This window comes from Channa argus, chromosome 6 (assembly GCF_033026475.1).
Source record: "Channa argus isolate prfri chromosome 6, Channa argus male v1.0, whole genome shotgun sequence".
Classification (NCBI taxonomy): Eukaryota; Metazoa; Chordata; class Actinopteri; order Anabantiformes; family Channidae; genus Channa; species Channa argus.
In genome coordinates this window covers 22,002,567-22,025,421 of record NC_090202.1, presented here as the reverse complement: position 1 = coordinate 22,025,421, position 22,855 = coordinate 22,002,567, and the positions used below count along the sequence as shown (strand labels likewise).

At 42.0% G+C, this 22,855-nt stretch overlaps 1 protein-coding gene across 6 annotated transcripts in view; it reads right to left on the bottom strand.

Moving 5' to 3' along the window:
* Positions 1–22,855, bottom strand: part of robo1 (roundabout, axon guidance receptor, homolog 1 (Drosophila)) — a 210,193-nt gene that overhangs the window by 146,544 nt on the left and 40,794 nt on the right. The window contains exon 1 of one of the 6 annotated variants that reach the window (XM_067506383.1): positions 10,297–11,104. The exons of 2 other annotated variants lie outside the window; for them this stretch is intronic. In XM_067506383.1, the coding sequence (XP_067362484.1) occupies positions 10,297–10,444 (148 nt within the window). In that variant the 5' untranslated portion in view covers positions 10,445–11,104. Of the gene's footprint in view, positions 1–10,296; positions 11,105–22,855 lie in introns of those variants that run through there. 3 more of the 6 variants (XM_067506376.1, XM_067506377.1, XM_067506380.1) reach the window with 3 other exon arrangements.

The following is a 22,855-nucleotide window of genomic DNA, read 5'->3' as shown; positions in this document are numbered from 1 at the left end:
CACCTAGTGTTTGCTCGAGGGACATTTATTTGGGTTTCTGAATAAATCTAAGGTCTTGAGCTTAAAGTGCTTTGATGTGTCAGTGTCAACATTTCCTCAATATGTTAACAGAAAACACAAACCAGTTGCATTTATGTTCTTTTCAAAAACCATATTTGCTCTTTCAGTTTGGTTACGTAGGAAAGCCATTTTAGGAGACAGTGTCAGAGTAAGTGTTGGAATACCAAATTCTAAGGCAATCAATTATGGGCAGATGGTTTTGGAAGCATTTTGTTCTGAATCACAAATGTCAAATATTAAGAAAGTAATGGGATCAGCAAAGGCAAAGGACATTCTGTGGGACCATGATGTCTGCAATCAGTTAAGAAAAATCTTAAGATATTTTAGCTTGGACCTAAATAATGGCCGAGTAAAAATCCTAAATCATCAATCAAATTATTCAGCCAACACATACCCACAGGTTACTTTGGTAATTCCACATCTACTGGCGTTTCTAAAGAATCCCACCTAACCAAGAGAGATCAAAAAACCACACATATTCTCTGGTTGCACTTTAAAGACACACAGACAAGGCATTTTGCACACAGCAGTTTTATAATGACTTCAAGGCCCCGATACTGTTTATTTTACCTGTGCCACAGTTCAGTCACCATCTGATCTGAAGTCAAGCAAACTGAACAAACAGGCCCTATCTCCCTTTGCCAGCCTGTGTCTCCCACTGTCCACACACACACACACACCACATGGATTGGTGCTTGTCAGGGGCAAACATGTGTATGCTAATTTACTGGAGCACACACCAACAGTCCAATGAGAGAGTGCAGATAAACCAACGCATGCTCTCAATATGTCTAGTTCTGATTAGAGGAGATGGAAATGAGGCCCGGAGAAGATGTGTGGCGAGAACACTGCAGGCAGGCAGCCAGTTTCCCAGCTCTCCTGAAGAGAAAACTAACAATGTCAGTAGACAGCAAGATCAATAGTGGCAGCTTGGGTAACAGAGGCTGTGGATCTCAGGGCTCTTTGCTGCATGTCCACAGACGTGCAAAGCAGTCGATGAGCCCGGCATGGGGATCAAAAAGGCAAATATGACACATCTCACCCTTCTTTTGTTGTTCGGAGTTACAGTAGTTTACAGCTGGGAACAAGGATGAAATGTCAGCAAGCCTGTGGCACAGCTTTGATTCTGGTCTATGTGACACTGAATAGGGATAGTCAGGCAGTTCTCAAGTGTGTCAGACACTCATGAACAATTTGTGATATTGTTTCTGGTGGAGAAAACCCAGTGAATAGTGTTTCAAACATCCACTAAGTCACTGGAAAGGAATGTACAGGGAATTGTTGGTAAGCCAGCTAAGCTTAGAACCATTCAGGGTTTCGTTTGTTGTTCAAAAATGCCTTTGGCATAGTGACGATAGTCAGATGACAGATGATGTGTGAAAATGAACAAAACTGAAAATCATTTAGCTGCGGAGTGAAAAAGGCTTAGGAAGAGGGGGACTATAGTCTTTATCACCTGAGGCAAGGAATGAGTAAAAATGCTAAAGGATGGACGCTGGAAGAAGATTTACAATGTGAGAACTCACTGCCTGCTTTCCTGGACAGGTTAAGACATACATTTACACAGAAAAAGCCTTTTTTTTCTAAAAAATGTTAGAAATAGATACAAATCTAATCACCCCTCTAAGGTAGGAAAATAGCTGTTACTAAACAAAAAATAACTGCTGACAATTTGACCTCACATCTGTAAAGCAACATCCTTCCATGCAGTTATTCCAACTGTCACCTCATTAAATCAAGGCTTGTTTCCACCTGATATAATGCCAGAGGGTGTTCAGATGACGACATAATTATAGGTTATAAAGCCTCATAGTATTTCATTATGCATTTGCCCTAACTCAGTTGAGTACAAAATATTGTTAGTGAGACATATGCATTTCATTCTCTGTGACATATATCTTTCAACATCTTTATTAACCTCTGTTTTTTATAGGCTAGATGTTTCATTATCATCAGTGTGGAATACATTGAAGATGAGAGAGCATCGCATGTTGGCTCAGGACTTCTCCATACAACATATAAACTGCAGAATGAGTCATATGGAAATTGATGGATCCCAGCTGCCATATCCAAGCCCATAATTCACATGGAAATGACATCCACGGTGGGCTCATATGGGACAGCATATGAACTCCTGTGTATTATCTTGGTTAACACGAGTTTTGTTATTCTTATTGTGTCACAAGAGCGGTGATATGAGCTCAAGAAATAATATAACAATCATTTCCGAAACCTGCTAGTGTCAAATGAACTCTTCAACAGGCTTCTCAGACGTGATGGTTTTTGCCAACTACAAAGCAGAGGTGTCACATGACACACAGGAGTGCCGAGGCTCCCGAGGGCCAGAGGCTGTGAGAAGTAGATCATAAAACCAGAGGAGTCAAGAAATTCAACAAAGGACAGTGCACAACTTTCCACACCTCCTGTCTTGGCCTCTTACAGCCCCTCCCTTCCTGTCACCCCTTCACCACGCACACATCTGCCAAATGTATTAAGAGGCAGGTGACTTTTTGGATGTGCCACAAAAGAGGGTATTACATTACCATCTGTTTGTGTTAAGCTTAACCACATTAAAAAATGAGGTGTTTTTCTATTCTATGCCCTTTAAAGCTGAGAATGTAAAAAGTGGCTGCACACAATGCAATTGTTAGTGTGTTACTGCAGTAAATCCACAGCACTGAGAATCACACAACAAGCTTTTTCCTTTACATTCATGTGTTGAAGAAGGCTACAGTGAGGGAAATGAACGCCGTGGTGTCAGACATCTGGTGGTAATACGTCCAATAGTGCCTTCATGTGGTGTGAGACTATTTCTGTCCTGCAACAGTGTTGGATTCTGTATTGCTGTGTTTGTGGTGACACAAAGTTAACTCAAAGAGGAAGACGGTGGCCAAATGAGCAGCTAGATGACACTAGTATTAATCACCTGGTTTTCTTGTAGAGGTTTTTTTTCCCTTTTCAAAATTAGTGCAGTTTAACAACGCGCACTTTGTCTCGTCCCAGATTTCCAATTAGCAAATTAATTAGAGGAGTTCATTTCAGGTTTTATGATGTGAGGCTCCACTGCCAGTCTTCATTAGAGCTGATTAGTTCCACTGGCACGGCTGGCCTCCTCACAGTCATAAGTTGTAGGTGAGTCCCTTTTGTTCTCTTGTTCACACTGCACTCATAAAAATCAGTAATATATTGCTGTCTTGGCACAACACTGACGACGTAACAGCAAAGGTATTTCATCTCATTCTCCAGCAACATTAAAACCATTAAAGCAGGAGCAAAACCAAGACTCTCCCATGGACCTGTTAGGGATAAAATGCTTAAAAGTGTGTTTTTCTTTACATGTGAGACTGACACATATGGTGAGAATGAAGCTCAAATTAGCTTTAAGTGTGTAACCTAAACTGTAACCTTGGATTCTGGCTCCCCTCAGTGATGCCAGTGGAAGGAGACTTCAAACCCAGAGAAAATCTCCTGTCTGTGTGTACTGTGGAAACAGATGTTTTGAATGTCTACACACGGACGCAAAACACAAGCACACAGTTAACTAGTGTTTTGTGAGGAATGCGTTTCCATCATGACCATGCTGATGCTGGTAAACAGTCGGGGATTCTTGCGAGGGAAATGAAGTGTGTGAGTGCTGTGTCAGCGACGGAGGGATGCTGATGCACAGGCCTTCTCAGTTCCCACCGTGGATGATCAACACACTGACACAGCCGGATCATGCTCACGCTGATGTAGCTCTGCCACTATGACAGCCATGCAGACAGCAGAACGGGAACAGGGATTAGGCAGATTCCCCACAGACATGTGGTAGGAGAGAATAAGTTTTTGTGTGTTCGGTTTCGCTTGAAAATAATTCACACAGAATCAATAACATGCTTTATATAGAATGGACGTTGCTGTAGCTTCTCTTAAGTTTAGTATTTAGACGGTTCCATAAAAATGTGACCCTAAAAAATAAACTTCTACTTGTGAAACTCTCAGTCGTGTTCCCTTTGGTTAATAGCGTGACAAAAATCCATCTGAGGTGGGAACAGCCATGTGCCTTGACAGTAAAGACATTCTGCTCTCCAGAGGTGTGAGACCTCTCCTATAATTACCACTTCATCAGTTTAGCAAAGGAAAAGCACAGGGCCCAGCTGACTGTTCTCTGGGATGGTAAACAGCTTGCTGTGTCTTTGCTGTGGTTGGATGGTAGACTTTGCTACTGTCAGCCCGACAGTGTGTGCTCCCTATATGCATGCATTTATGTCTGAGTGCCCTTATAATGAGTATTTCAGGAAACCAAGCAAGGCTGTCTCCTCAGTGAAAATGGCAGCAACGTGAAGATTTTTTTAATATGCATGCAGACTCTAGTATTTGTTTAAAACGATAGTAGTGAGCGTCGAAAGAAACCTCAAGGTTGCTTTCTCTAATACCAGAAGGACAAACATTCAATATTAGTCCTCAGTTGCCAAAATGGTTGACACCCACATTTTCACTTTTCTCAAAGTTTGCATACAGTAACATGTCCAAAGAATTACATTATCCAGTCCAGATTTAATCCTGTATTACAGATCCACTGAACGAATACCCTGCATAGCAACAAACATTTCTGTCTTCCCAGTTTCCCTAGAACAGTCACAAAGCTGTAGGGAATAAGGACCTACAGGGAATAATAACACTTGCTTTTGTCACTGTAGTTCAGTGCAGTTCAGTTACTTATTGAACACGACTGTCTGCAAATCATTTGAAGGCTGTTAATTAACTTGGTCATTTTTTTATTTAAATGATATCGACATGTGCTGCCTATGACACTGTTAACCAAATGCCAGCTGCCAGAACAGATCAGCCACAACATTAGTACCACCAACACTCCTGGTGATGGTAAATGCAGACGTATGACTACAAGGGCTAAAGCAGAATGTTTAAGGCATGTGGTTTTTGTTCTTACCATTTTATTTGTCATTTTATGTCTCGGATCCAGATGTGGAAACCAGGCAATTTATATGTGCATGTGTATCATTTCTGTGTAAAAATACTTAAAGTGGCGTGAAACAGGACGAATAAAACCTCAGCGAGCGGTACCATTTAATGTTTAACCTGTAAAGACCTGCCTCTGCACTGAATGACCTCTGACCTTTCATTTCCTCAGAATCCCAGATCTCTGTGCTTTCATTCATGGCCCACGCATGTCAAAGCCACATATTTATGGACCGTGTCTGATCATTGTCCACCTGTTTTTTCACTTCTTCAATTCTTCTTATAATTCACAACATTAGTACGAGATTGTTTTTTTTTCCCTTGCTGCATCTCTTAGCGCCATGCTAATAGTAAATGAATACAGTGATTTGCTGTGCACAGTTGTAAATTCTGCTGACTTTACAACTGTGCACAGCAAAGTTACCAAAAAATAAATAAATAAATAGTTTGTAACCTATTTTTCATATACAGTACACCAGCATGTCAGGTGCATTACCTTTGAGCACTCAGTTGATATTAATATTCAGATATTACCACCACTTAGCCTTTTCTTGCCCACCACATCCTTGTTCATGACCTTGTGTATGTGACATTTAGTAGTTGAGATTTGCTGCTCACTGTTACCTAATTAAAACTGAACGTGAACCTTCTGGAGCTTTGGACAGAGAGGGAAACAGGAAAGGTGTGAGGAAGACTGATAAAATTACTAAAATAAAGCAATTTTAAAAAAAGATTGTCATAAAAAAAGGAACATCTTAACTTGTCGTAGCAAACTGGGGAAACATCAGGTCAAAGCATCTGACATTATACTAAGAACAAAATGGACCTGATTCTCATGGGATCATTGCAGATATTATGCATTTCTAACACACAGTGAGGCAATAATTGTTCTACATGCCTGTGAGGGTCTACTGTTTCTGATGACACTGTGTCTGTGGTTATGACTGTCTGGACTCCATTTGGCCTCTGATCCAAACCACAGCATTCAGTCCACAGCAGCTCATTAGCACTCATTCATTCCTTCCAACTCCAGCAGGCTTCTCTTGGATAAATTATTCCATATCCTGGCATATGCAGGTTTTAGTGATATCTACAGGGTAGTGTTGGTGTGGTGTGAAACTACTTTACTACATGAGTATGTCATGAACTTCTACCAGTACTAATTGTGCAGAAAAACAACAAATCTAAGTCAAAACAATATGGCAACACATATATATCTTCATTTACATTTCTTGCAAAATTAACTTGAAAAATATGCTGATTCTAAACTGTATGCATGAAAAAAACAATTGTACTATGGTTAAAATCTGAGAGGCAGCCAGTCATATTTCTGCAGGCTCTATTAGCATCCACAGCAGAGTAAATCAGCCATGAATCCTATAATCTTCCTCATCCATCAAAAGGATGAGACTGTGTCAGGAAAAAGTGAAACCTCAGCAAACAGCATAAAGCTGGAGATATGCTCTGTGAACTTGCAAGTACAAGTTGTTTGAAAAGTCCACCTTTACACATGAATACTGTAAATATACTGCATTAATTATGTATGATGGTGTCATTTTGAAACCGGGTCAGCCCATCAACTACCCCATCCTGAAGAGCCTCCTGACTAGTCCGGGAAACTGTTAAAAACTGAAGAGAAGATGTGAAAAGAGTAAAGTTACAGACGTTAAGGAAGAGACTGCACTGAGGGACATATCTAAGCTGTGTGCACCAGAGGAGACAACTGGTCGCTAAAAATAGAAGTGTGATATTTTATTTATCATGTACGCACACTCGCATGCACTTGCATACACACACTCACTCACATAAATCCTTCACTATTCCTACTGTGGTTTTATGTACTTGCCAGTGTGTATGTGTGTGAGACAGGGATGAGACAGATAAGACATCGTGTGTCTTCATGAGCTATAAAAGTGCACATCTTGCTCTGCCAGAAACAGAAGCTCTTCCTCGCACAGTCTTATAAGAGATTTAGCCTTAGGTAAGAAATCATAGCCGGTGACATTATCACTTATATCACCATGCTGCCCACATGCACATCACTGTATTCTTTGTGGCCTGCCAAACAACGTCTGTGTGTGCAGACTTCTGTGTGTGCAGACTACTGTGTGTCATATTCATGTAGTATATACACTTTCTGCTCCGAACTCTAATCTCTTCGCTTTCTCACTTCCCCCTTTGCTCGAAGTTATCCACAGGATGTAGGTGTGTGTGAAAGAGGAGGATAACACACACCTTCTCCTGGATGATCCCTTTGCCATTAAGAGACATGGTTCAAAGCATTCCTCAGTTCCAGATCTTGGTCATAAACCAAGTAAATCACACTCCAACTGACTGTTTCCCTCCAAATTTCCCTTTTAACTGAAATCTCAGATAAACCCACAGTTTTTCTACTATAAATAGAAGAACTTTACTTTTTTCATGTTTTGTGAATGTTAATATTATGAAGATTGGGTGTTTGGATACTGATGTTTTTATAGTTTATGTTAAAATAACTTATACTCAGAGGTGCTCCGTTCCAGCAGGCGAGGCAGGAAACTGCTTGGGGCCCCAGGCCAGTAGGGGGCCCCCGAGGGCTGATAAAAGTTAAGCTATTTACAGCATTGACTGTGTGCATAGTTTGCAATGACACCATCAGTTGTAGACCTCCCTAAGAGGAGCCCACCTCTCAGTTATTGTGCTATGTGCAGTATTGTATATTTGATTGTATTTTCCATATCTTAAGCATGGAGGTTTTGTGATGAGACTCATCTCTGACTCTCTGTGAACAGACTCTAGGATCACCACTGCTTAAACTGCATTTCCACTGTGAGCTGTCATGTATGTTATAATGTAACAGCATAAATCATAAGAGGTTTGAGAAAACTACTCATTGACATTTGAAAAAAAAAAGTCAAAATTTGGGTATCAAAACCTAAACTTACAATTTTCAACTGCTCCTTTAACTCCAAACATCCAACATCCCTTGTCCACGCTCTGTCCACACTTCTGCCTCCTCTCCTAAACTGAGGAATTAGAGATGGAGAACTGACCCCGAGGGTCCTCCCACCAAATAAATTAAGCTGCTGCTGACAACAACAGAATGTGTCTCTCCTCGTCTTTTTCCTGTGTGCTGTGGTTTCCATGACAACTGACCTCAGCATCACTGTCTGATGAGTGTGGAATCACCACAAAACCTCCAGAACCTGCATTAAAAGTTGCCTTCACCAGCTAAATCTGACAGCAGACTTCACCTGCCAGTCTGTGGCTCACTAAAACTAATCGACATGATGGCCCCCGTAGCTGTACGTCAGAGACTGGTTACAGCCCACACAGTCAGTCTCCCGTCAATGCTAGCATAGCCCACTATCCATGTTTTGTGAACTCGAAATGATCTAGTTGTAGTTTCACTAAACCACGATTAGAAAAATAACTAGCATGGCGCACCTAGCCCCGATGTCTTTGTGCCTAAAAACCACTAACTTTGAAAAGTTTAAATTCCACATTTGCAACTGTTTAGGGTAAAAAAAAAATAATGCTACCTGCCACGTTGGTGCCTGACACCAGAAGTAAACCTGCTTCTTTACAAAATGCTCTGTTGGTCATATGGGAGGGTAAAACAAATGGCTCATCTGGGCATTAAAGTTTTAACGTTACATCTAACATCTATTAGCTAAAGTTTGGCAGATTGTTGTCAGAAACCTGTTGCATGTTGTGTTCTTGGATTCAGTGCTATAGTTCTCACCTGTATCCAATGGAAGTTAATTGAGTGAAACTAACAGCTGCGTATTGATGCTCAGGAGTGTGAGTCCAGGTTCACAGTGAGGTGTTGGTTCAAGTAAAGGATAGCGTGGACTTGAAGCTCCTAACCACACCATGAATTTATGACTCCTGCTGTAAAAATGAAAGTGTTATCAATAAAGGGGATTGACAGGGAAAATCCATTAGCTTTTGTATTAACTGCTGTAATATTTCACTGGTTCAAGCACATGGAGGCCAAAGCGCAGAAAATATGCAACAAAGCTCAACCTACAAGTAGTAAATGTAGCATTTTTTTCTTTAAATCAAGAGCTACAAATCAGTTTTTTTTTTTGTTTTTTTTTTTGCAGAAGTGATGTGAGTTTAGTTATTAAAAAGTATTTTGTTATATCACTTCAAGTCTGGCCCATCACAGCTCAAAACACAGATCATAGATGCATTACACATGATTCTCAGAGTCTAGTCATCAATTAAAGACGCTGCAGCATCCATGCTTTTACTTTTGTAGCTTAATACTCAGGCAAACTTGAAGGTGTGATGAATTAAATATTACCAACATGAACACTATTGCACAGAATCAGCAGTTGTGTCCCAAAGTAGCTAAATTTAACACCAAACTCGAGACTTACAATGTCACTGCCATCTAAACCTGTAAAAGATATCACTTTTCATGCCCCCCCTCAGACCTTGCATGTCTCCTTGGAAAGGCAAGTGACCTGCTCTGGGCTGACATGGTGCCTCTTCCATCCCATTCCAGTCATTTAATCTTGGAACAGTATCAAGATAGCGATCTCCCTTTAACCTCCACAGAGGGGACGGACACAAAAGGACACACTCCCCACTTCATCACTCAGCGTCAAACTGTGGTGGCATGCCAAACAATCCCATTAGCCAGCAGCCAAAAGCCCGGGGACAGCAGCAGTGTCCTGAATCAACCGCAGCTCTCTGCTCATTGAAACATCCTCTTTTCTCCCAACATCCATGCACTCATGTGTCAGCATATATAATGAACTCACTCAGAGCTACACTCAGCTTTTACCCTGAGGAAATAGGCAGCCCCATCACTTTGAGTAGCTTTTTACAACTCAACACTGATCAATTAATGACTACCAATGAGACTCAGAGATAATCATACAGGGATATTAGCGTGATGCTGAGAGAAAGACGAGCACAAGGAGTGGAATAATAAACTATGAATTGCAACTCACAGCAGATCCAGCAGCAGAGAGGCAATTTAGCAGCCACATATATACTGATACCTCTTAAAGCTGCCAACACATGCCAAGGTTGCTGGCCTCATATAGATGAATTATTTCACTCTCATATCCAGATGCACGTAACAAAGAAATGAGCTGAGATTCAAACAACAACCAGAGTAATCAAAGTGCCACACAATGTTGAGTGCTTCCCAGATCTCACACAAATCCAGGGGATGGAAAAAGAATAGTAAAACAAAGCTGAATAATAGGAGGAAGAGAAGAAAAGCAAGAAAGCAAAGGAGAAGAGTGAAGTGTAGCAGAGGGAGGAGGAGTTACTCACGGCTCCTATCACCTTTCCACCTCCAGCTCCCCTTGTACTTCCCTGAGCCATCTCCTGGTAAACAGACTCCACTCAGCACCTCTGCCAGCACCACCAGCAGCAGCAGGGGCATCCTCCTGCCGGCCATGCCTGCCTCTAAAGCTTGCATCAGGGCTACAGCAGAGATAGGAGGGCCACGGGGAGTGTCGTCTCATGCCAAGTCATTTTTCTCACTGCTGCATGGAGAGATCCAAAACACCAAACACCTCCTCCTCAGCGTCCCCTGCAGCATCAGCTCAGGTCCACTATACAAAAGTCCCAGAGGGGTCACACACACAGTGCATGTACCCCGCGTCCTCCTGGGGTTTTTTTATGATCCTTCTAAAAGCAAAAGTTTCAGACTGATAGAAATTCCAGCATTGCTATACAGACAAAAAGCGGTGACATGTATTGATCCCGTCCTTTTCTTTCTTTGCTCTTATCCTCTTGTTCAGTTTTTCTTGGAGTTAGGGACGCATTTACTGCAGTTCTGGCCAAAGCCTCAAAGAGAACGCAGTAGTAACAGCTCCCATGAGCACAGAAAGCACAGGAAGAAGCTATTTGTTTTCCCTCTTGCAGAGCAGAAGTTGTTCAGGTCACCGTGTGGACCGGTGGCACTGATGGTGACACCTCAGTGATCCAGCAGCAGCCAATTCTTGTCACCCACACCAGGTAGCGACTGAATGACTGAGTGCGTGTGTCCTCTTTCCCTCTCTCTCTCCATTTCGCTCTCTCTGTCCACCCACCACTTGTCTCAGATCGCATAAGGCAGTGTTGATATGAAAACGAGGAATAAATCACAGATAGTTCACAACAGAGCAGCCTTGACTTTGTCAACAGAGCGTCTGAGAGAGAGAGAAAGGGAGAGAGAGCACATGTAGCAAGCAAGCAAAGGAGTGAGGGAGACAGAGGAGAGAGACTGAGTGAGACAAGTGTGGGGGGGTGTGAATAGCAATTTCTGAAGTGCAATGGCACTTGCGCTTTTGCACAGCTATGACTGTCCTTCGTGAGCACGTTTTATCGTGGACACTCCAGCTTGACTGAGCTGAAAATTGTAGCTGCTGTGGTGTTTGAATGTATGTGCACACTACTGAAACATAATTTCTGTAATCTTACGACATTCCACATAAAAAAAAAAAGCAGTCTTTGTTATAATCTGAAAGCTTAACCAACAGACCTGCCCGACATGCGCGTGTAGAAACACGAATGCAGACCAGTTTGACCGGCTGTTTGTGAATGTGACAGTCAATTGACGCAAATTAACAACTACACAAATTTAAAAAGGATGTCAAATATACTGCAAAACCATATGAACTCAACCATATGAATTCATACGGTGTCAGAAAATAAATACAATAGACATATATACATTATGCAGAAGCACATGGCCAAGGTTAAAAAATAAAAACAAACAAGCAAGCAAGCTCAGCAGGTCTGGCTTTTGAGTTCCACGGCTCGTTTCCGTTGCCTGTGCAGGGTGTCAGGAGGCAGGTGAGTGCAGGTTAACGTGGGAAACCATAGGCATCAGCAACCAATTCCCCCTCTGCCCTCCACCCATGTCTGTCTCTTATGCCCTGTATTACTGCTGTGTAAAATGCAATTACCCAGTGTAAACACACACAATGCAATCCAAATAAATAACGAGTTTACAGTGTGTGAGGATGTAGAATACATCAATCATGAAAATGACTTTATGTCCCAAGCTGTTAGACAATATCCTATGTGAATCTGCCTGTAATACTGTTCTCAGACTGTGGATGCTCTCATTTATGTGTGTGTGGACAATGCCCTACAAAAGTGCCCCTGTTCTTCAGTCAGGTTACCCTGATGTAGTGGCCCTTAAGGACCGTGCTCCTGGAGATGTAATTAATCCTGTTCCATTAGCCACTGATGGAAGTCTGATTAAAACAGCTCTCTAATGATTAGGCCTCTGGAATAATTACCACTGCAGCGAGGACAGGCCACTTCAACCCCTCAGGACGCCAATCTAACACTCCTACTACCTGTGAAATGTCACTGCTAATGCCGACTGTTTAAGACATGAACAATTCAATGCAAAATCTGTGCACGGAGAGTAAGTGGCACAGCAAGTTACAGCAGAGGCATCATTTACAAACCCAATGTGCATGGTTTTAAGGTGAATTGTATCTTTGTTAATATGCCTGAGAAAGAGATTAGCCTCATGCTTATAGGGTATCAAAGGATATTTCACAGGTGAATAACAGGCGTTGCAAAACACATGAATAATTTCTTTGTCAGATTACAGAGAATAGATACATTGATAAAAGATTTATATTGTTATCACAGTGTAGTCTCAGCACTGTTATTATAGACTTAAGTTGTGGGCTTTTTTTTTTTTTTTGAAGTAGTAAAAAGGGACAAGCATCAACACGCGCAACTGGTGTGAATAAGCAACTGTCATTTCAACATTTCGTTACCAGGCTAAGCTGCACATGTACCAAGCATGTCGCCGTAATTTTCTATTTCTTCTGCTTTCAAATTTGATATTGCCTACTTGAAGTCATTTATCAGCGTGTGCTGATAAATGGGGGCAGTCATTTATCAGTCACACAACACCACCACTACCTCGTGGTTTTAGCATTTTGGGTCAGCTCGCGCACTCTGACCTGTCCACTCTGACCCTCACAGCTCAATACGCAGCAATGCACTGTGTTTTCTGACACCTGACGACAAGGGCCGCTATCACTTTTTTCCCATGCTGACCCGTCCAACACAACATTAAATCCACCAGGTGATACTAATGTTATAATGTAATGTTGTCAAGGCAGTATCACTGAAAGTCTGACTCTCTTTTGCTGGAGATGGACCGTCTCACAGCTGAAAACTCCTCCAAGATACCAGTACACTGATCCGCGCCACATTATTAGCCCCTGGGGGTGTCACCGGGGTCACCATGGGAAAAAACTCACGCTAGTCATCAACAGGTGTCAGGTCCTGTGGGGCTACAGTAAAGCTCTGGGCACTACTTTAAAAACTGGACAACATCATGGGACTCCATGCCAAATTTAAACACACGTGAAGAGAAGCCGGGACTCAAGGCTAAACTACTGCAACATTTTCTTCAGGAGTCAGGAGTCTCCAGAGGCTTCAATGCCTTCAGCACAGCACTGCTGACCACAGGGTGAAATCAAACAACACTCTTCTTTTACTATAGCAGCTACACCTGGCTGCCACAACACACACTCACCTGCCTGTTCAGTGCAGCTACAGACTTGCAGCCTCCAGAACTGCTCACCCATGCAATCCTGAAGCCTCAGATCAAATGACTGCCCCCAAGACTAAGCACAATAAAATGCTTATGCTTAGAAAAGAATTAAAATGCTAAGTATTACAATTACATCCTTGCTCTGGTGTAAGTGGAGCAACAGTGAGCTACATGTTCTTTCTGGTTGGAAATCGCTGCCTAATGGTTTCGAGTAGCTTCAGGAGCTCAAGGGAGAAATCTACACATATTCCTTCTAACATGATGACAAAAATATTCTCTCAATGACCTTGCGTGTGAAAATTATTTAGCAACTGACATCTTGATGTATGTAATAAACTCTAGCATTGGTGGTGGCAGATTTTTTTTCCTTTGTCATTTCCTCTGTAAACCTCAGCTATAATAATATCACACTCTTGAGTTTAATTTTGGACAATAAGAAAGCTTACACAGAGAAAATGTAATTGGAGATTATTGCCTGGCTGGTTTTCAGAGCCTGCACCTCTCAGTTCACAGACACCACATAGCCTTGAAAATTAGATCCCTTTTATGTTTTATTCTACCCCCCCGTGTCAGTATGGTGTTTATGAAGCTAACATTCTGGTTCTTCTCAATGCTGCCAACGTCATGTGACAGCAGGTTTGATGGGTGGCACAATGACACCCAGTAGGGATGAGCAGGCGGAGGACTGGGCTACAGTACACAGCTTGGAACACAGCAAGAGACTCGGGTGGGGAGGGGGCTGTCACCCATATTCTGTTAATCACACAAACCCACATTTGTAAAAAGAAAGGAATAACAAACTAGCTGTTAGAGTCCCACTTTCCATCTTTAAAACTTCAAGATTTTACTTGGTCTTGTTGGACATAATGGTTCTTGATCTGAACACCCAGCAGTGACACTCAAGTCAGTAGCAGCCACAGCAGGTGGTAGCTCTGGTACCTTTTTGCTCAAGCATACAGCAGAAGCTGTGAGGCTGTTGCAGCAACATTATTGAACTTTACTTCACTAAAAGACCCTGTCTGGTGCTAAATGGAAACTTATGACATTTTAGATATTTAGTATTTTTTTCTTTCTACACAGTAAAGATAAAGTTAGCACCAGCAGCTGGCCTGCTGAGCTTGGACTAAAGACTACAAAGAGGCAGATTTTAGTTCCTGTGCAGACTGAGCAAATAAGATGTTATGTATTAAGTGGACATAAAGGGCATAGTGTACTAATCAGTGAGACGTTGGTAGGTGCAGGTGGGTTTAATTGCTTTGACTGAGTAAGCAGTTGCTAACTGGTGCTGGTTCAGTTATAGACAGACATGAGTGTGGCATCATTAGCACGCACAGTGGGTCACAAGTTTCTCTGCCATCATACATTTCAGCAGCACTGCTCAGTGCTTCACTAGGAGGCTCAGAACTCAATAATCTGTTAAAACAACATTTCACACTGAACATTTGCTAATTTGAGCACAGGTGATCTGAATATGTTCTTTAGCAACCTAACAGTTCAATAAGTTACTTGTCTTATTTTCGGTGCATTTGATTGGAATTTTAATTACAGTGGTGTGGAGGAAGGCAGACGGAGCATAAATTAGCCATCCGGACTCTGGCTGTACAGTGACACTGTGTGATGACAGATTTTTTTTCTTTAACCTACATAACGGAGATTCAAGCAGCTCATATTTCATTACCATCTCAACGTCGAGAACTCAGGACCCATCCAGATTTATAGAGAAGGGCTGTTGTCCTGAGGTAGAAATTACTGCATGGCACAGCAGAGCAACATCAAAGTTGGAAATACACACATGCACTTTGGGAGAGTGCAGTAATACTGTACTGTACTTGGAAACGCAAATGAGTGAATGTGCCACGGAGCTGCTGGTGTCTGTGGATGAGTTATGTTCAGAATGTACGGAGGATGATAAAGAGGGCCACACCCAGGATACGAGGACCCATGTAATCAACACTCATACCTCCAGCTCCCCATTTACCTTTGTTGTTACACATACTGTCGCACAAAGTCTCCCTCTTCAACACCACTCAAATCAGAGGAGGAACCGAGCTGAAGGTTCACATGTGCACTGAAACACTCCATCGGCATAACAAGTCTGACATGAAAGAAAGACATTAGCTTTGACCTGAATTATGTCATTTTTTTTTTTTATTTTTAGCTAAGTTTAGGTTTAAAGAGAACTGTGATAAAAAATGTGTGAAAGGTGTTTTATTTGTATCAGTATAAGTAATTTCTCTATAAAATTTGTGGAGGTCGACTGTTATGACATTTTGTGTTTTATAAAGCATACTTACAAGTACTCATTAGTATTCTTACAGAATATTGACTTTTCATAAAATCTACAGTAACATGGACATTCAAGAGGACGGTTGAATGACCGTGTGCAGCAGAGTGTTGTTTATATCATAAGACTTGCTGTACTAATACTCGCATCTGCTCTTTTATAGACGTAAATGGGGCTAATGCCATCTGCCTCTCCTCCCTCCACCACTAGTCCTGGTTTCATTCCCTCTATTGGCTGTCGTCAGCGGTCTCACCTTGGAGTGAGACTCCAGTCTGCAGCCTTTATTGTCCAGAATGAACAACACATTGTGATTTACAGCTGCTGTTGCTGCAGGGCCATCTGGATCATGACCACTCCTGAGCACTCAGCAGTAGACTCAACATTTCTCTCCCTTACTCTTAATCACAACATGCTTCATGTTTGTAGTTTGTCTCTTTTGCATAGGCGCACGTTTCATGTTTCTCCTGCATTCACATGCAAACTGCCATTTTGTATCTTTGCCCTAGAAACACTCATGCGCACCTTCTGTTATTGAACCACACCTCAATTCAGATGCATAAATAAATAAATCAACAACCTGCAGAATATTAAACAATTACACATAAAGCAACATATATGTTCATTTTCCTGATTTTTAAAAAAATGTTCTCATCGGCACTGAAGAACAAAGGTCTCAGAAATTAAATCACAATGGGAAAGTTCCAGTATGAAATCAGAATACAGTGCTCACAATGCCCAAAGCCTCAAACCCTACAATTTATTCTCATTCTGTCCATTTCCTACAGGCACAATTACACAGCACCAGGTCCACGCTAAAAGCAGGGACACCTTTGTTTATCCTCTTTGCAAAATTTGCTTTTGTTAAACCAAAACAAGCTGCCAGGGGCTCATAGCTGTAAACTATGTTCAATGTTCCAAAAAAAAAAGTCCACACTGTTATTAGTGTAGAGGTCCCTTTAGTGAGGGTGCCCTAAAGCCAACAGCACTTCTCAATGTGTTTTTTTTTTTTTTTTCAGTCAATCCTTGGGAACATGGGAACCTATGCACATTGAATCTTGTACACATGCGATAATCACGTAGCCCTCAGTGTAAATGTGCCTCATTCATGATTATTGCAGTGTCATAACTGTGGATCTGCATCTTTTAATGCCCTGTGCCTCTAATTCAATGCGTCTCTAAAGAGCTGTTTTGCAGCAGTTTGTGTTCACTGGATTGTGTGATGAGAAGCAGGTGAGACAGCTGGTGTCCTATAAAAAGGTGTACGAGCACTCAAAGCAGAGCTGCACAGGCTTCAAAAGAGGTGCCAGATATACAGCGGATGTAAGGAGACTGCTGTTGAGGTCAGCTCTGTAATCTGTCTATTGCCCAGCAGAGGGAAGCATGGGACTGGGTCAATAATAAGATGAGCCATCTCCGCCCCAGACTCCACCCCAGGGAGGTCATGGACACTGAAGGCAAATCAGGTGTGAAGAGAAACCTTGCGGGTCCTGAATTAGACCTTTTAAAGATTAGATCTGCAAATTATCTGCTCCCTATCTACATGATCACTTACACCACAAATTGATTGGAATCAATTATTTACAGAACATATACATGTACACATGTCCTCCATCCTCAGGGGCGGGCACTTGAGTCGCTAAGATAAGAAGGTAGAAGAGAGAAGCGTGTAACACGATCGGATGTGTTGGACGGTAATGTAAAGGCAACACATCAACACGAAAATACTAACGTTCATTTAGGTTTTATTTCCCTGCCACACGTAGTGTAATTGAAAACATTAAGAAATGGTATAAGAAGTTATCGTTTCTTTATAGCGATGGTAGCGCGGTGGTAATGTGTCTGCAGAGAGTTACAGGCAGAAACACAGTAGATCTCATTTTAAGGGACCAGGAGAGATGCTGTCACGTTCATGAATACCTAATTTATTTATTTATTATTGCTTTCAATTTCTTCCTTTGGACCACAGTAGAAAACATTCCAAGTCTAAAGAATGTGTATATGCATGTTTCTCATGAGTTTATGTGCGTCTCTCCTATTAAAATTTGTGCTGCACTGGGGGACACTAAACAAAACTACCCTTGTGCCGCAACAAAGAAATTACATATGCTAGAAGAAAATCTCTAAAGGGCTGCAAAAGTCGCCCGTGTGAAATATTTACACCATAAAGTTATAAGAAAATGTCATACACGTGAAATAAAAATAGTGAAGCTGTATTTATATGGAAATGAAATTTTAGCACCAGCTGTTGTGTGCGCTACTCGATTATGCGGGGAAGTAATGAAAAACACCCTCTGGCCAGGAGGTGGCGATATAAGCCAAGGATGTGAGACTCACTGAAAGCACCGGCTCATGTGGAGGACACGCTTATCTTCTCACAAATCCAAACGGACCTTTTTAGTTTCTTACAGGAAAGGAAACACACCTGTCAGAGCTCTTTTTTTTAATGAACATTCATGTTAAAATGCTCAATTAATCTTTTATCATGTCACCATCTTTGTGTGTGACATGATTGTGTGGGTGATGGATGATACACATTACTCTGTCGTTTTGTTCTTTTGTTTTTGGAGCTTGTGATGTTCATGAATGTGTTTCTTACATTATGTTGTGTGCATTAGTCCGTGTGGCTGCAGGTTAGAGTGTAACATGTTCTTTCCAGTTCCAAAAGGGGGCAGTAGAGGCTCGTGCTGTGATACTGTCAGGGCCAAATCCCCCTCACAGCTCTGCCTGCTAATGTGGAGCTTTCCTAGAGCACATCCTCCTTGTACTGTTTCATGGGGACTAATTACAGTGTCCTTCATCAGAAGCAAAATGTTAATGATTGATCTGGTTTGTTCCCAAATTGATACCAAAACGGCTTCACTGGGTAAGTGCTCACTAATTGGTCAAAGTAAACACACACTTACCTGAAGTATATGCTGACATAATGCTCACATTAAACACTCAAGCCTCTTTCTCCTCTTCTGCCTCCTCCCCACCCCACTTATCTGCTGTACTTTCCCACCTCTTTTACACGGTTTCCCTCCATGGCTCTCGAATTGACAGACCAATAAGCTTTTAATACCATTAACACAAACTTCCAACCGAATCACTTTTTCATTGCATAAAATCAACAGTGAGTGTGTAACCAGATTTGGTTTGGCTACGGACGGTGGATTAAGTTGAAAAGTAAGCCGGCAAGTTATTTTGAGGGGGATAAAGAAGGGGATGAAAGAGTGGAGAATACCACAGGATGTCACAATAATTCCAGTGCAGTAACGAGTTCGCCAACACGAGGAGCATAATCATATGTAGATGATGGTGGTGACTCTGTGATTAATGGGCCCATTTTCTTTGCACAGCTTGGATAGTGGGCCTAGTTGGCCCCATTAGCAAAGAGCCTAGAGCCACCCGGTTCTTCTGGATGCCATTCATCAGGCAGATATGAGCTACAGAAATGAAATAGGCAGTTTGAAGTACACAGACACACATACCCGTGTCTCCTTTATGCATCCAAATACCTGTGCACAGGGTACTGTTTCTTGTCTCTGGTATTCAGTGCGATGTAGGGAAATAACACATGATCCCCAGCTCCTTTCTCTCATAATTGGTTCTTGATGGTGTGCGGAGTTGGCGGCAGGAACATGCTTGTGTGTTTTCCTCCTTATTTGATAGACTACAGGGAGCAAGAGTGGCAAACACTGGCCAGACAGCCGCAGAGACATGCCAGTCCCCCTTTTAGAGCAGTATGCAAATCCACTGTTAAATTTCATTTTTCTAATCCCTTTAATCAGAAACAGGGGAATAAAGCCAGCTGGTAGGAACCCATGTTAAGATGTAATTAAGCATCTGATTGAATTTCAGTGCATACCAGAGTGTGCGTGCCAAGGCGAGAGCAGGAGTAGAGAAGGAGGGGGTGGAAGATAGAATTGGGGGGGAGGAGGGATGGGCACTCGTACACCAGATTGAGCGTTAGGTTGGTGGGGGACACATTGCCCGACGATGGGGGACCTGGAGCTTGCAGCGGGCTCGGTATTTTCCAGCATGCTCCACTGCATGAGTGAGCAGCAATCAGAGGCACATTTTTTTACATTACAAGGAAGGCTCCCTTGTCAATCATCTTCCCTGCTGGCACTGCAATAGTTTTCTCCTGCTAGAATTTCAAAATAACATTCCAGAAAGTAGACACAAACGCCGTCAGTACAAGATGCATCTGTGAGCAAATATGTGAAGAAAAGCAGTGCATTGGTTGTTATGATACATTGTTTGCTTGTTAAGTAAATTCTGACACAGCCGTTTCCCTCTTCCCTCTCATTCCTCATGGGTTTGCTGTCACCACACACTGCTCTTCTGGGGGTCAAAGCTTTCAGATTTACTGCATGCACACATTCTGCAGCCCACCTGGGATCAGGCCAAATATGTAACCTAATTCATGGCTATTTGACAGAGGCGCATGTGTGAGGGACAACACACACACACACACGGGTCTGTAATGAAATTCATCCACTCAAAATGTATTCACTCCCAGACAGAGACAATATAAAGCCGGGTCTGGCGAGAGCGAAGAGCTGTCACACCAGTTTAGTTGGACTTGGATATAGAAAAGACCCATTACTGAAGCCTTTCATCACCAAACAATCCACACTACCTGTGGGGCTCAGAGGCAGAGTATGAGTAGGGGAGGCGGGGGGAACCTTGGAGACAAAAAAATGGCAGACAAAGACAGGTGACAGAAGTCAGCAGGTCATCACGTTCTGCCCTCCCACCTTCCTTTCCTAGTCATCCTTCACCTTTGCTCTTTGTTACGGCTGATGGTGTGATGGCCCATCTGCTGAACAAGCTGCCGGGTAATGAACAGGGTTAAAGTAGACGCCGCGTACACCACCCTAACCTCAGTGTTACTCACTGCTGGTTAAGAATATGATTGAAAGACATTTAATCATATCACTTACCTTTCAATCGCTTTGCCAGTTTGACTTGTCTAAAATGTCCAGTATATGGACTCCATTACAACAAAAAATGCACAGCAAATATACTTACTTTTTCTTCCCGCTGCATTTTACACCATGTTTTAAAGTTTGAGGATTATTTAATTTACTTGTGGACTAAAGCTGCACATGCACATTGTGATGCCAAATTGATTTATCGTGGTAATACGTTCAACAGGAATGATCTGTGCCAATAGCCGATTAGAAAATCGGAGTCTATTCTCCCTCTGTCCTTTTACTGATCAATTTAATGTCCTTTTACTGTACGCAGCCATAGATCACTCTTTGTCCACAAACCACAAAGAGAAGTGGACCTGTTAAATGTTTGTTTTGACTTCATTGTCAGAGACCCACAGCTTCTTTCAGGGAGACAAAAGGACAGAGGTAAGCAGTAGTTCAGAGAGAGGTGACGTATGATCAAACGTGAAAGTACTATTGATTTTCCTGAATTGTGTTTGCTCCGTTTGCCACTATTAAATATGGATTCCGCGCAACTGCCATCTTGACTTTGTCTTGAAATTGACACTCTCTCCATAAAGGGCTATAGCTTTTTCAATAAAGCCCTGTGTCAGGAGAGATCGGCCTGACACAGCCAGATACTCCACATTTGATTGGGTTCAGAGGCAGCTCGTCAATGCCACAGTGGCACTCGAGTTAAACCACGTTGAGGCCATCAGCAAGAAAGAGACCAGCACTGACAGAAAACCTGCGATAGGAAGTTGGGATTGTCGCCCTAGAAAGGACGATGACTGCACTACCCTTTATTGAGATTATTAATTCAGTGTGCTTGTGTTGTTTAATGAAAAAAAGGTTATGAAAGTAATGGATATGGTAAGTGCTCCCCCTCTAAATACATGGTCCAAAAATAAACACACAGGTCCCAGTAAGTGGAAGAGATTAATCTTTGTTAAGTTGTGCTATGGCTGTGCCCCAGTCCCCCAGCGATGGCGTCACTGTATCTCCGCTTCCCACCCATTGCTTAGTTACTGTAGCTCAACTACTGGCTTTCAACATTATCAGGAAAAATCTGTCTAAATGATGAAGAAGGAGAGTGGAATTATTAAACTAATAGTGCAGTTATCTTTTTCTGAGCACAACTGCTTTTCTTTTAAACATAAATAACATCTTTATGGACATAAAGGAAGCAGAGCCTCAAGTGAGATTACAGTTTTAGTCTGGACACTGCGTCCACTGTGTGTTCGAACAAGCCAAATGCACATAAAGCAGCAGAGAGACCACTGAGTTAGCGCATTCATTTTAAAACTATATCCTGCGGTTAAAGCATCTTTTACTGATTCCACAAAAGGACGACAGTCTCTGTGAAATGTAGCAGTGGCCACACAACAAATGCTCTCTGTAGCATCTACAATGACCAAACATCCCATTCCCTGCTGCTGCTGCCTTTGTCCAGGGATGAATAAATCCAAGTTGATGTCCATCTAATGTACTGTTTAAAGCCGCTGCCTGTGACAAATTGCACATTACCCTGGATGCCATGTCCTTGTGAAGCTACTCCTGCATTGTAGCATCTATTAGATATGTTTGTTTGATTAATTAAACACATTCTCTGACCATTAACACAGATTTCAAAAACAGATGCAGCTCAGAGGATTGTTAAACACACGAGGCAGGAAGTGTGTGACAAGCTGATAAACCTGCGTCTTATGACACAATACATTATCTAAATATATGCAAAAAGATAAGTTTGCTACCATAATTATAGAGACAGGAGTGGGCTGGGCAAAATTAAGCAGGCACATCATGAGTTCTTTTAGTCATGGTTAAAGCCAGGCCTTGAGTGGGCGTTGTTATAGTAGTAAAAGGGTTTGGGAACAATGTAATCAGCAATCATAGGGATCTAATACTATAATATAAGATTCCTATGAAGTCACACTTTTGTTCACAGGTACTTAGAAATACAATTAAACAGTGAAAGGCAAAACCCCCTAAATTAAGTTTCAAACAAATTCAAACATAATTACACACGTGTAGTTCATGTGACCAATTTAGCATTTAGTCCGCTGTAACTGTAGCCTTTAGATTGTAATCTCACTGTAGAAGCAGTAA